Source organism: Hemicordylus capensis, chromosome 2 (genome assembly GCF_027244095.1).
Source record: "Hemicordylus capensis ecotype Gifberg chromosome 2, rHemCap1.1.pri, whole genome shotgun sequence".
Classification (NCBI taxonomy): Eukaryota; Metazoa; Chordata; class Lepidosauria; order Squamata; family Cordylidae; genus Hemicordylus; species Hemicordylus capensis.
This window is the reverse complement of record NC_069658.1, coordinates 354,656,463-354,671,771: the sequence shown is the minus strand read 5'-3', so window position 1 is coordinate 354,671,771 and position 15,309 is coordinate 354,656,463. Positions and strand designations below refer to the sequence as shown.

At 43.5% G+C, this 15,309-nt stretch overlaps 1 protein-coding gene across 4 annotated transcripts in view; it reads right to left on the bottom strand.

The window, feature by feature from the left end:
• RAD50 (RAD50 double strand break repair protein) overlaps positions 1-13,024 on the bottom strand; it is an 88,537-nt gene extending 75,513 nt beyond the window's left edge. Inside the window, exons 1-8 of one of the 4 annotated variants that reach the window (XM_053297306.1) lie at positions 12,869-12,944; positions 11,992-12,060; positions 10,620-10,799; positions 9,676-9,759; positions 2,428-2,579; positions 1,640-1,825; positions 1,287-1,491; positions 33-161 (exon numbers count right to left, since the gene is read on the bottom strand). In XM_053297306.1, coding sequence (XP_053153281.1) covers positions 33-161; positions 1,287-1,491; positions 1,640-1,825; positions 2,428-2,579; positions 9,676-9,759; positions 10,620-10,799; positions 11,992-11,994 — 939 coding nt within the window. In that variant the 5' untranslated portion in view covers positions 11,995-12,060; positions 12,869-12,944. The other 3 variants (XM_053297307.1, XM_053297305.1, XM_053297308.1) reach the window with 3 other exon arrangements.
• Positions 13,025-15,309: the final 2,285 nt, after the last annotated feature.

Sequence of the window (15,309 nt, the reverse complement as noted above, 5' to 3'; positions counted from 1 at the left end):
CAAGACAAGCAACAACATACTATCAAACAAACCTTCTCCATCTTTTGTTGCAAATCCTGGTTATCTTTTTCCATCTGTTCTTTCCGGCTTTCCAAGGCTTTAATTTCATTATCAAGTCTCATTACTTTTATAAGATTCTGTTCTATTTCTGTCAGACGATTCTAAGTAGGAAAAATACTAAATATAAATAGATTGTTACACTTACCAGGATTATTTTTTTAAAATGTCCTAGCTGTATTAAAGTAGAGTTTTTTGATAAAGTATTTTAGACGACATTGGATTAGCAACTCTGAAATCTCTAAACATACAAACTTCCCATCCAATGTTTTACAAAGCATCTACTATGTGTCAGCCTAAACATTCATCAACATCCTGGCTACATTACGGGCCAACACATGCAAGCAGAGAGTCAACCGGCTCTGTTCTATATTGCCATTTAGTACCTGGCTCTCACCCGCAATCCATAAAGCTACTGTTCAGAAGCAGATCCTTCAAGGCCTTTCTGAGTGGGAACATTACAAACTAAGGCTACAATCCTATGCATAGTTCCTGAGAGTAAGGCCCACTGAATACAGTGGGACCTACTTTCAAATACAGTTAACATGTATGGGGTTGGGCTGCAAGAGAACTAGTTAATATGATGCTTTCCAAGTTAATCTTTTTTTAAGAAAGTCACTGTGGCAGAGATGATACATTTTGAACTAGAACTATATTAAAATAGAACAGACTAGTTCTGCTATATGCTCCAACACTAATTTAAGTCATAATGGTTTTCTTACTTTCTAGGATGACCACAGTCTCAGTATTTGGCCAGTGCAGGCAGGAGGGAACCACACACAAACTCCTAATAATGAAACATAAGCCCTATCTGCACAAATACTTTTATACCCAGTATAGAAAAGCAAGCAAGCTTAGGCTCATGACACTCTCCCCACTTGTCGACCCAGATTAGAAACGGCAACTGCATATAGCTGGGATGATCTTCCTGAATCTGTTACTGTTATCTCAAGCAAAAGTGCGGTATAGATACCACACGCCAGGAGATAATATAGCTATAGACTAACATGGTATTGTGCCAGGTCATATGTTAGTTTCTACCCAGAACAACTGGCACAGAGGTTAGTTCTTAGTCAGCTACAAAAATATTTGTGTGAACAAAGCGACAGACTGAATCATTCATCACTCCAGGGTTAGCAAACTACCCTTATAAACTTTACTTCAATTCCTTATGGAAACCATCTACCATTACATAAAAATCATTAGGTACGCAGATACAATTTAATTACCTTTAGAGGTTCAAGCTGGTTCTCAATAGATCTGACATTTTCCTTAGAGGCAGCCAGTTGAGCTTCTCTGTTAGTAAGCTGATTCTGTATCTCATGTGCTTTTTCTTTATTCAGTTTTAAGTACTTCAGTTCCACTTGACACTCTTTAACCCGCTGACCCTGCTTCAGACGGACCTGGCGAAGCGTTTCCAAGGCTTTAATATACCTTTTAAAAAGAAAAGCTGTGTACATTTCAAATCCAAATCCAAACAGTATTTGATGGATAAAGTTTCATTCCAGTAGGATTAATTAACACATTTCTTGTAATCAAATGTTTTACTCCTATTAGAAAAGCTATAAATAAAGAAGTTAACCTTGTTGCTGAAAAGATCTCATCAAATTTTTGTTTCAGAGCCCTTCCTTCACTTAGGGGCCAGTTGGATTCTTCTTGATGGCAGAAAATGACATTATTAATCACAGACTTGGAAACGCCAAGGGCACCAATCATCTCTCGGTCAATTTCTGCACATTTGGAGCTTAGACTGACTTTTTCTCCATGCCTGTGTATCAGGGACAGAAAAGACAGAAGTTTGACAATACAGTACAATTCCCACAAGACTCTAACGAAAGCTCTTATACCAGGCTGACCATTGCTTTTCCTAACAAAGAGCTCACTCATAACAGAAAGTCTATTCTCATATAGGAAACATTATTTTTAAATACATAAATGTGACATTTTCTTTCAATAGTACACTACCATCTATCGTCCTTCAATGCAGGCTCACAAGCAAAATGTATATTATATAAGCTACAATTTTGTTAGCAGCAGGCTCAAGAAACAACTGTATGAACTAACGAAGATATAAAAAGAAAGATTTCAGATCTAAATGTTTAGAATAAATGACAACATGGGTGTTGATTACAATTCCTTCAGTGCTATGTAAAAGTAGAATGTAGATCTACAATTTGTCACTGTACACACAGAATGGCACTGAAACCAGGTATGTGTTCAGGCAGCAAAATAAAGAATGCCAACAAATAAAAGGTGCCAACACTTTGTTCTAATTGCACTTGATTAAAAGCAGGAGGATGCCTCAAAAAATGTTTGCTTACATGAGACAATGTATCAACATAAAACATTCATGTTGACCCACTCACTCACTTTGTTCTGGTAATGACTCCTTCAAGAGTTTTAAATTCTGTTTTCTTTCCTTTCTGAGTGCATACCATGGATCGTTGGACAGCTACAAGCTCTCCATTAACATCACGAAACTGAAGTCGAATTTGAGCTCTGACATCCGTTTCATTGGCAACCTTTATCAACAAAGAAGTAAACTTTGAAAAGTAATCTATTATATATTTTGAAGAATGTGCTTATTTGATTGATTGAGCAAAATAAAATCATACTTCCCAATGACTTACAGATACCACATTTTACACATACAATCCTGCCACTGAAGTTAGCTGAATGCATTACTTTTTACACTGGAATATGCTTGGTTAAAGTTTACATTATTTTGGTTCTATTTTTCTTAGAATAAATTCTAAATATAATATTATTTAACTATTATTGTTCTCAGATTTTTAACATTCAATAATCAGATCAGTAATTCCAAAATGACATCATGCTCAAAAGATCTTTCTCAGATTCAAATTTACTATGATTAAAATTTATCGTACATGGTAAAATGAATAATTTTTGAAGTTGAAACCCTACAAGTTTAAAACTTTTTTTACTTCCCTTTTGCAAGCACATTAATAAAAAATCCGATTACACATTTCTTGAACTTTCTTATCAATGTAATCCACACAAAATGATTTTGTCCGGTCAACGACGGGCCTCACTTACTAGTTTCAAATATTTCTAATACCACCACCCATCCTCTACTGCCTCCACACAGGCTGTCCCATTCATTTCAGTGGAAATAGTAGATCTAAACACAAAAAGGGGATAAGAATGCAGATGCACTTCTTGAAATCAATGGAGGCACCCTTGTGATGAGGAAGCACTGTTAATACATTGATGGTACCCATGCTAACTGGGCAAAGAGGCACCTTTTACCGTGGTGATTCTCTTTATTTAGCAGGGTGAGAGTAACTGGCCATATCCACCCCCAGCACAGTACTTCCAGTGACTGTTGCTGGTGTCAATCTTATGTTTCGTTTTAGAATGTGAGCCCTTTGGGGACAGGGAGCCATCTTATTTATTTGTTGTTTCTCTTTGTAAACCGCCCTGAGCTATTTTTGGAAGGGCGGTATAGAAATCGAAATAATAATAATAATAATAATAATAATAATGTTTGTGTTGTTGAGTGTTTCCATCTGCCCCACCCCCTCTGCAGGTACCTCCAGGCTTCAGCCCTCTATAAAAGAGCAGCCTGGACCAGGGACGCAAGCCCTTGGCACGAGCCCAGCCGTGAGGGGAGCAGCCTTTGGACTGTAGGAATCAGAAGTACAAAGAAGCACAGCAGGGACTTGGAAGATTGCAAAGCACCACTGACAACAATAGCTCTCCCCATATCTGCCTGAGGTTTTAGCAGGTGCATAGGCCTACCAGATTAACTAGAATATTGTCTCTGTATTAATAGGGGAAAGTTTTTATTTCTTATTACCAAGGTGTTGGTCTTCACAATATGTGTTTTGGGGGGCATGTTACTTTGGAGGAGGCCCTTCCGATTGAGGTGGTCCTTGGCAGAGGGCGATATGGCAGTGGGGGTGGAGTGGGACGTACTAGGAACGGGGAGGGCACACTGGCTATATTGAAGCAATTACACCCTCTGGTCCTTCTCCCATCCAAGGAGACCCCAGTAACTCTCCCAAAAGCCAACCTTGTCTGAAGCTGGTGCTATTAAATGCCATAATAAACATAAATGCAAAGACTACAGCTATCCAGGAGTTTATTCTGGATGAACACGTGGACCTGGCATGCATTACGGAGATGCGGTTGGATGAGGGGGGAGATGTAAATCTCTCCCAATTGCGCCCACCAGGTTTCCAGGTACAGCATCAGCCAAGGCAGGATGGGCGGGTTTGTCCTGGTTCATCGGGAGACCATCCCCCTCACCAGATGCACTGTCCGCCTATCTGACCAGTTCGAGTGCCTGCATGTAGTGATTGGATCTCAAGACAAAGTTGGGATTCTGTTGGGTATGCCGCCCACCATGCTGTCTAACAGTCTCCCTCCCTGAGCTGCTTGAGGTGGTCTCAGGTGTGGCATTGAGGACCCCAAGGCTGTTACTCTTGAGGAACTTTAACGTCCATGCTGAGGTCACCTTGTCTGGTGCAGCTTGGGACTTCATGTCCTCCATGATGATCATGGACTTGTCTCAACTGATTCTGGTCCCATGAATGTGGCAGGCCATAAACTTGACTTGGTCTTTGGGTCAATGGTGGACAGTCCGTGGATAGTCCAGGAGGCCTCAATACCGTTATCATGGACGGATCACTATCTGGTGAAGATTGAACTGAGGGTGGACCCAATACACCTCTGCAGGGGTGGGGGACCAGTTAGGATAGTCCGTTCTCAGAGGCTTATGGATCCTAATGGATCCCTGATGGCTCTGGGGGAGTTTCCTTCTGAGAGAGTGGACAATCCTGTTTATTTATTTAATTTATTTATTAAAGACATTTTTATACCGCCCAAAACTTATGTTATGTTTATGTCTCTGGGCGGTTTACAACAAAATAAAAACATAAAGTAAAACATTATTTAAAACAAAAAGTTTAAAACACCATAACAATTTAAAATTTTTAAAACAATATTTTAAAACAGCATTAAAACCATTAAAACATTAATTAAAAGCTGTCAGAGATGGGGAGGCTCTTAATTCACTAGGGAGCTCATTCCAAAGCCTTGGGGCAGCAGCGGAGAAGGCCCGTCCCTGAGTGGTCACCATACGAGCTGGTGGCAAAAGCAGATGGACCTCTCCAGATGATCTCAGTGGGCAGTGGGGTTCATGTCGAAGAAGGCATTCCCTTAAGTACCCAGGGACCAAGCTGTTTAGGGCTTTATAGGTTATAACCAACACCTTGTATTTTGCCCGGAAACATATCAGCAGCCAGTGTAGCTCCTTCAATATAGGCGTTATATGGTCTCTCCAAGTTGACACCTTGGTCTCCCTTAACGTATGAGATGGGTCAGGTGATTGACACAGTCGCGCCTAGGCATCCTCTCCTGACCCGCCAAGCCCAAGCAACTCCGTGGTATACAAGTGAGTTGCAGACAATGAAGCAGGCTGGTGGACAGCTTGAGCGTCAGCGGAAAACTCAGAATGAATGTGAGGGAACACAGGCTAGAGCCCATATCAGGGCTTACTCTATGGCGGTGAAGAAATCTTACTTTTCCGCCACCATCGTATCAGCTCAGTGTCGCCCAGCAGAGATTTTCGAGTGGTTCGGGGCCTCCTAGGTGAGGACCCCTAAGACCATCAAACAGAACCCTCGGCAGCCTGCTGTGACCAATTCACATTACATTTTGCAGATAAAAATCGCTTGTATCCATCCTGACTGACTTGGATGCTAAGATGTTTGTGTCACCAGAACTGAATGTTGCCAATGCACCATCTAGTCTTGTTATATTGGATGGTTTTCAGAATATATTACCTGAGGTGGTGGACAGGCTGCTTGAAAGGCTGAGGCCTACCACATGCGTCCTTGGCCCTTGTCCTTCACGGATGGTGAAGGCTTCTAGGGAGGGACTGGGTCCATGGCAGTCTTAATTCACTAGGGTTCCCTCTAAGGCATGCACATGTGCACATGGCTTTTGATGTCCGCTCAGTTAATTTTAGACCCTGCTCCGGTTGAATTACGAACGCCCCATTCTGAATACATGTGCACGCACAATGCCTTGATATTGCCATTCAGAACAAAACTAATTCCATACACAGATGAAGAAGAAAAAATTGAGAGGACACGGTTCCATGGGTGTCAGGGGTGATGAATGCCTCTCTAGAGCAGGGGGTGGTCCCATGTTGTATTAGTAACAACCAGATTAGACTACTGCAAAGCACTCTACATGGGGCTGCCCTTGAAGACTGTTTGGAAGCTTCAGCTGGTCCAGAATGTTGCTACAAGGATGCACGAGGGTGCAAGTCGTTTCATGCGTATCACACCCATCCTGTGGCAGCTTCATTGGTTACCAGTCCACTTCCGGGCTAGATTCAAGATTCTGATTCAGTCCTGACCATTAAAGTCTTGACCAAGCTCTGTCAGGGTACCTGTCAGACCGCATTTGCTCATATGAAGCTGCCAAGGCCCTTCACTCATTATTTCAGGCCCTGCTCATGACCCCACCACTAACAAAGATCCGGTTGGCGGGGACTAGAGACAGGTCCTTTGGGGCTGTTGCCCCTCGGCTATGACATGCAATATCTTCAATTGGCTATCGACAGAGAAAATGTGACACTGCTGATCCTTTTGGATCTCTCGGCAGCTTTCGATACCATCGACCATGGTGTCCTCCTGGGTCACCTGAGGGAGTTGGGATAGGGTGGCACAGTTTTAGTGTGGTTCCATTCCTACCTCTCTGGTAGATTTCAGATGGCAATACTTTGAGACTGCTACTCTGCAAAGCGATATTGGAGTACGGAGTTCCACAAGGCTCCATACATGTACATGAAACCACAGGGAGAGATCATCGTGAGATTAGGTGCAGGGTGTTATCAATGGGCTGATGACACCCAGATCTATTTCTCAATATCGACCTCATCAGGAAATGGTATAGCTTCCCTAAATGCCTGCCTGGAGGTGGTAATGGGCTAGATGAAAGATAACAAACTGAAATTGAATCCAAATAAGATGGATGTACTGACTGTGGGGAGGTCAAGACCCGAGAGATGGATTAGATCTGCCTATTCTGGATGGGGTTACACTCCCGCTAAAAGATCAGGTATGTAGACTGGGAGTACTCCTGGATCCAAAACTTCTCTGGTTTCTCAGGTTTTCTACACCTATTTCTGGAGGTAATTGACCTTAAAATAGTGGTACATATGTTGGTAGCCTCCAGGCTTGACTACTGTAATGCACTGTACATGGGGCTGCCTTTGTACGTAGTCCAGAAACTACAACTGGGGCAGAAAACGGCAGCCAGACTGATCTCTGGGACAACCCAGAAGGGACCATAACACCAACTTTAAATAAATTGCCCTGGCTGCCGATCTACTTCAGAGCAAAACAGAAAGTGCTAGTTATTATCTACAAAGCCTTCAACGGCTTGGGTCCAGGATACTCAAGAGAGCACCTTGTTTGTCATGAACCCTGTTGTCTATTGCGATCATCTGGAGATGTCCAGTTATGCTTGCCACAAGATCATTTGGTGGTGACTCGGGACCAGGCCTTCTCTGTGGCTGCTTCAGGGCTTTGAAATATGCTGTCAAAATAAGAGCATCTCCATTTCTATTTGGTTTTAAGAACACCCTCAAGACATACCTGTTCTCTCAGACTTTTAACTGAAATTCATTTTAAACTGTTTAATTGTTTTTATCCCACAAGTGTTTTAATTTTAATTCTGTGAAACTGTTTTGTTTTTACTACGTTTTACATTTGTTTTAAATTGTGTATACCACCTGGAGATACACATAACAGCTGCTATATAAATATGATAAACACATAAATTTGTTCATCGTTACCCTAACCCTTTCCTCTGTGCAAAAATTAGTGCATTTTTACTCTAGTAATTTGGAGATAAAGAGAAAGAAGGGGTGATAACACAAAGAAAGCTGTAATTTAGCAATGCTATCACTTATTTTCCATTTCTAGACACTGCCAAAAATAACTATGAGCAGGCAGCCCTGGCTCTCTAGCTGTTCTTGGACGACAACTTCCATCATCCCCAGCCACAATAAGTTGTGGCTGGGCATGATGGAAGCCATAGTTCAACAACAGCTGGAAAGCCAAGGTTGCCTGCCCCAGCTGCAGAGGTTTACAAAACACAGATAATTATGGAGGCAAGATCCCAATAATCAAGGACAAATACAACTGAAACACCAGACAAAGCTGGGAGTAGGGGTGTGCACCTGTTTGGTGTTCTATTCTTAGAATGCCGAACCGGTTCGGAACCTCCACGTTCAAACCAGTTCGACGCGAGAGGCAGTTTTAAGGACGGGGGAGGGCATACTCCCCACCCACCCACTACCGTGCTTCCCCCTGCAGGGGTCTGTGTAGAAATAGTCCCACAGGGTGGTAGTGTACCTCCTTGCCGCCCCTTTGTTTCAGTGACCGGAAGTGCCGTGCGTGTGTGCACATGTTGTGGGCAACATGCACCTGCACACCCGCGATGCACATGGCACTTCCAGTGACTTCCGGTCACTGAAACAACAATGCGGAAAGGAGGTACACTGCCACCCCACAGAACTATTTCTACACAGAGCGCCAGAGGGGGAAGCACAGCGGGGGAGGGGGGGAAGTGCACCGTTCCCCATCCTTAAAGTCATTATATTTATTATAGTATTAACTAGCCAGGCCGCACAGAGCATCTGTGCACTCTTTGAGGCTGGATGTTCCGCCACCCCTCCCACCCCTCTCCCTCCCGCCCCACCCTCTCTCTTGCCCTCTGTCTCGCTCCTGCCCCACTCTCTCTCCCCCTCCCTCTCCCTTCCGCCCCACTCTCTCGCCCTCCTTCCCTCCTCCCGCCCCACTCCCCCCTGCCCCCTCCCCTCCCTCCTGCCCCACTCTCTCTTGCCCCCCTCCCCCTCCACCCACACTGAGCATTTTACAGCGGCAGGCAGCCATTTTCAGCTGGACCTCACCGCCGCCTCAGGCCCTCACCAGGCAGCGGGCAGCCAAAAAGGGCCCCGTTGCTGCCGTTCCTCCTCCTGGACAGCGAACAAGGAAGTCCTGCCGCCCATTTCCCTCCCACTCTGGCCTCCAATGGGCACCTCGCCTCCAGTCAGGTCTGTCGCCGCTGCCTCACCTCCGTGGCTGGGCCTTCCAGTGACCAATCTTCCTGGGTGCGCCTCAGCCAATCAGGAGCGTCCACCGCCCAGCCAATCAGCTCAGCGCTGGGACACACATTCCAAGGCACACCCAGGATAATTATATATAGAGATATTAGTCGTAATCATTAGTTATTCATGCCATCTGACTCCTCCCCTCCAATAACTGTGTCTTCCTGCAGCCATTTCCACCTAGCTGCTACAGAGAGAGGCAAGACACCAGGGCTTCTCTTCCTTTTCTGGTCCAGCAATGACCAGCATATACTATAACTAAGCCCAAGCACTGGTATTAAAGAACAGTTGTTCTTCCTCATTTTCCCTTGCCTCCATTTCTACCTTTCTTCTGTTGTGTCTCTTGAGCTTCTTTTTAGGTTTCTCATGGGATGTGCAAGGGAACCATCTTCTCTTTCTTTTAGAGTATCTTGCATATGGCTTGTGTGATATAAATAAATAGTCAAACTAATAACTCTGACATTTACCTTTGGATCATGAACAAATGAGCTTCCTTTGGTGCCAGGTGGGAAATCTCCGGTGCAAATATATTTGAGACATTCTATGATAGTCTAACAAAAATAGAAATGTGTCAATAATACAGTACAAATATTAGTTATATTGTTTCCAGAGAATAAATTACAAAAATAACATAGAAGGGGTTCATATTTTACTTGCTCCAGCTGTCTGGCACATTAAACTCATGAAGGCAGTTTGCTCATATGAACAGTGTAAATGTCAGAGGAGCAGTATCATGTAACTCTGCAGATTATGTCCATAAGCAAGACTTGCAAGTTTAAGAGCATACTCTACTCAGAAGCTAATCTGAGTTCTGCAAGTCCCTTCTTCCAGGCACTACACTTCTCACTTGAGCTGACAGCCAATGTGAAGTGTTAAACGGGCAAGGAAGATAAGTAAAATAATGCATGAATTTGTTCTTTGAAAATATGGTTATGCCATTCCAGAGGAAGGTGGCTTGACATCTAGAACTCTGTTCTTGGATTTTATAATTTTGAATACTCAATGGTTTCATAGACATACACACACATAATGGGACCAATCAAGGAACCATTAATAAGTTGGTGTTTTTAATGGATATTGTAATCTGGTTTATTTTTTGTTAAATTCTTGGTTTGTTTTATACGGTAACTGCCTAGAGACTACGGTAGCGGGAGGTATACAAATGTATTAAATAAATAAAATATAATTCAGCAAGATATTTTGACTGTCTTTTAACAATCAGATCCTCCATTAAGCACCAGGTAAATTTATCTGTGTATCCATTCACACATTTTTGAAGAACTGCATCCTCCCTGGCTAGCCACATTTTGAAAACTGATCTAGGTCTACAGTTAGTTATATACCAATGCAATCTAGGGAATATGAAAATACATCTTATTTAAAACTGAAGTTAAATCCAGTTGGGTCTTACCGTTTTACCAGCACCATTTGGTCCCACCAAGACAGTTAAAGGATTGAAGAAAGTTATCACTTGCTTGTCTTTGTCCTCTACTCCAAAGCTCCTCACACCAAGAATGCTCATTTTATCAATCCTAGACATTTTTGCTGAATACTCTTCTTCCTGCAAGCACCAACGCCTATGTAAAATATCCTGCAAAAAGATAAGTTTAACAGAAAAATAAAATATGCCACAATCCTCACTTTTCTCCTGTAAAAGATGAAAACGTTATAGAGAATTATTCATTCATTCATTCATTCGATTTCTATACCGCCTTTCCAAAAATGGCTCAGGGCAGTTTACACAGAGAAATAATAAGTAGATAAGATGGATCCCTGTCCCCAAAGAGCTCACAGTCTAAAAAGAAACATAAGATAGACACCAGCAACAGTCACTGGAGGTACTGTGCTGGGGGTGGATAGGGGCCCCAGGAAGTAATTTGAAGGAAGTCGTTTTATTTACAGCTATAGGGTTTGATTATCAAAATGTTTGTATATGCTTTGGTTTTCATACACCATTTTCTTGAATTACAACTTATCCATTGGTAGATTTTGTGCTGTACACTATGTTTCAAGCAGTCACATCTATGCTACTCATTCCCAAGATCTAGCATGCATACACATGTAGATTATGACCACAGGATACAAAAAAAGAAAGGGATCACTGACTGAGAAGATACTCAACTAGCTTAATTTTATTATTATTATTATTATTATTATTATTATTAAGATTAAATCTATTAATTTAGCTTAATTTATTAGTTCATTGCAGGGGATTTGCAAGTACGGGGCAACTTGCCAATCAGGGTGCATGTAACACAAGACAGCATCATTCCTAAACCAGATATTACAAGGAAAAGGCAGCTTCCAAACAAAGACAGAATTTGGATGTGCCATGTGCATCCTTAGTAAAAAGGATATTTTTTCTCAAGGATGATAGGCAGTACTTCATGACTCTAGCCACAGAAGCCCCATCCCTTCTTTCTACCCTTCTTTCCCTATACACCCCTGCTTGTGACCAATTCCACCTTGTAACCCCTGCTTGTTGGTCACAACCCCTGCTTATGACCATCACCAACTCCAGAATCCTCACCTGCCCAAAGATTTCTTGCTAGGGCATATAAAATTCATGTAATCTCTCTTTTGTCCCTTAATGTCCAACATCAATGAACTCCCTTTTGAATATGGAACCACTTCACTCACTCTTCAAATTCCACATTTTCTATGAAATTGTTCCTTAGTCCAAGACTTTATTCTGAACCAAAAAATAAAATAAAATCCAAGTATATGTAGCTACATTTGCTCACATTGATCTCTCTCATTCTTAGATCCTCCCATTGTCTTACCATTGCCTCTTTCTTCTCCTCTCCCCTCCTGATGAGCAGAAATATTTTTGCTTGTCATCCTATAAAGTGCTACATACATTGATGATAATGCATGAATAAGAAACCATTTTAAAAAACACAAAAAATCAGCAGCCATCATCATCATATGTTAGAGCAAAGAAATGTCTGCATTTTAAAGATGCAGGGGTCAGAGTTCCATAATTTTCCATCTTGTGTTGTACAAAGCCATGCCAATGGCATTAATAATTATATCATATTACTCACTACCACAGGACAAAGCAGTGGCAGGAACAATGGTGACTTTCTCTTATATGCCACGTAAGTTTTAAAAATTAATGATTTTTATGCTCATTTTTTATTTTGTCAATTAAGTTACATATTGCAAGCATCAGTGCACACTGACCTTACTAACTGTACACTCTACTAACACGCCACAATAACGCATTAAGCATAGGCGACACTGATCAAAGTGTAATTGAGAAGGGAAATTGTGGAACAGAAATTTGTATGAAATATACTTAAATAGCATCCCAAAGCCTTAAATGACAAGGGTGGGATAGGGATGTGGTGGTGAGTGAGAGCAAGCACGAGATGCTTTGAGAATGATAGTTCCAAAGAGGTGGAAGCGGAAGGCTCCTTATTAGCACGACATTAGTGGTAGACACAGGGCCGCTTCCACACCGGCGCCCAGCGAGGCCACGCCCCCGTCATGGACCAACCCCGGCCCCAGCAGGCATGGCGGGAAACACAGCCCACTCTTTCTGGCTACTTCCTAGCCAGAAAAAGAAAGGAAGCACCAGGCTGCTGCAGCTAAACCACAGCTAAGCGACAGCTCGCTCGCGGGCTCCCTCTCCGTTCAGCCCCCTCCCCAACTCACTGGCGCTGTTGTTGGCTCTTATCGGAAGGCTCCTCTCTGTTTCCGTAGCAAACTAGACGGGTCCTCTGCAGAGGGGAGGAGCATTAAGCAACAACCCTCCCACCTACTCTCCTCATTAGCGGCCAGCTATGTCCTCTTAGACGCATCCCACCCACCCTCATCCTGATTGACAAGCACAGCAGCGAAGGGGATGCTGGTTGACGATTACGTACAGCATTTCCCTCGCTCCACAGGCTCAGCCTAGCCCAGCTTGTCAGTCAGGATGAGCGAGGGGCGGGCTCAGGCTGAGCACGCCCCTGGAGACAGAAAGAAGGAGTGGCTATGTACGGCTATGGGGATATAGAGAAATCCAAAATGCATAGTAGCTATTTGGAGTGCTTTTTTGCTTGTTTGAAGGGCAGATTTTCTTGTTTATTTTATTGGACATGGCTTTGGTAAAAATTTATTTCTGGGGGCCATAATTCTTGGGTGATTCTATATTATTATTTCCCACCACCAGCTCTGGAAAGACTTACTTGTGGGGCCATGCTTCTTGTCTGCCTGCATGCTGTTTAATTATAATACTATCTTTTAGTTCTTTATAAAGTAAATAGCCAGCATTTAAAAAAAATTCGTTGGAGCTTCTAAGACGTTGAGTTTTGTGTATCAAATTCACTGCAAACCTAATATTTTTATTTATTTAACAAATTTCTATGCCACCCCAAACTCCTTTTTCTGGGTGGTTTACAATAAAAATAGCATTAAAACAAAATTAAAATAATCTAAAATGTATCTATCTATGTGGTCACTAGGAGCTGACACTGACTTGAGCACTTAATCAAAATTTAAAGCATGTTAAAAGTGTTAACTATTAAAATTGTAAATCTAATTAAAAGCCTGGGTGAACAGATGTGTGTGTCTGGACTAACCTTTTAGAAGTTGTCAGAGATGGGGATATTACATCAAATGTAATATTTGGTGACAAACAGCAGCCAGGCTGGCTGGCCGCCAGGAAAATATGGGGCGGTGGGGAGAAAGAAATGGGACTGCGGGGGAGAGACAGGGAGAACCAGGGGTGCAGATGCTCTGTGCCAGGTCAACTAGTCTATATTATTAATTCTCCAAGATGGACCATGCGTGGGGACGTGGTAGAAAGGAGGCGATTGGCTGACAGAGTTTGCAAGCAGAAGCACCTGATTGGGCAGTGGGGATTCCATATGCAGATAGGGAGAAGGAGCCTATGAGAGCAGAAGCACCATGGTGATTGGGCAGTGGGGATTCCATATGCAGATAGGGAGGAGCAGCCTGTGGCACTGTGGTGATTGGGCAGTGGGAATTCCCTATGCAGATGAGGAGGAGCCCGTGATGGTTAAGGTGAGTTGGAATGCAACTGTTACTGGTCGGAAGATGTTCTTGATTGTAGAGGAGAGGCATATATATATATAGGGGGAGCAGCAGGGGCGTAACTACAATTAGGCAGGGGGAGGCCGTTGTCTCGGGGGCCCCCGCCTTGAGGGGGCCCCTCAGAGGCTCTCCCCACCCAGCTCCTACCAGATCTTCCTTTTGAAGTCATTTAAAAAAAATTTCTCCTCCTTTTCTGGCACTATTTCCTTGGGGGGGGGGCATTTAAGAATCTTGTCTCAGGGCCCACTCCAACCTAGTTACGCCCCGGGGGGGGGCTTTCTTTCTTTCTTTCTTTCTTTCTTTCTTTCTTTCTTTCTTTCTTTCTTTCTTTTATTTTGACATTTTATATCCCGCTCTTCCTCCAAGGAGCCCAGAGCGGTGTACTACATACTTAGGTTTCTCCTCACAACAACCCTGTGAAGTAGGTTAGGCTGAGAGAGAAGTGACTGGCCCAGAGTCACCCAGCTAGTTTTCATGGCTGAATGGGGATTTGAACTCGGGTCTCCCCATACATAGATAGGGGGTCTGCAAAAAGAAGGGTCGTGAGGGAGGAAAAGATCCCCTTCAGGAGAAGGAGGCTGCCGTTGTGTGAATTAGATGAGGAAACAAGATGAACAAAATCTGTTAACTCAGGGAGGGAAGGAGGGAGAGAAAAAACATGAATGGAGGGTAAGAAAGAGTGGGGAAGAGCAAGTGGAGGAGAGAGAAAGAGAGAGAAAGAAGGGAGGGGGAAGAGAGACAGAAGGAAGGGCAAGGGACGGGGCTGAGCCTGTCAGCAGCCTGAAAGGAATGAGCGGCCATGGCAGCACTAGCAGCAAGGAAGGGCCCAGTCAACCACGGCTGCTGTTTGGGGCTACTGAGGCCATTGTCAGAGGGAGGCAGGCAGGCAGGCAAGGGATGGGCCTGGGCCTGTCAGCGGCCTGAGGGGAATGTGGCCATGGTGGTGGCAGCAGCGATGAAGGGCACGGTCAACCATTGCTGCTGCTCTTGGAGGGAGGAGCAGGAGCGGGGTGAGGGTGAGCATGAGGGTGGGGAGGTCTCTGGGGATAGGGGGCTGC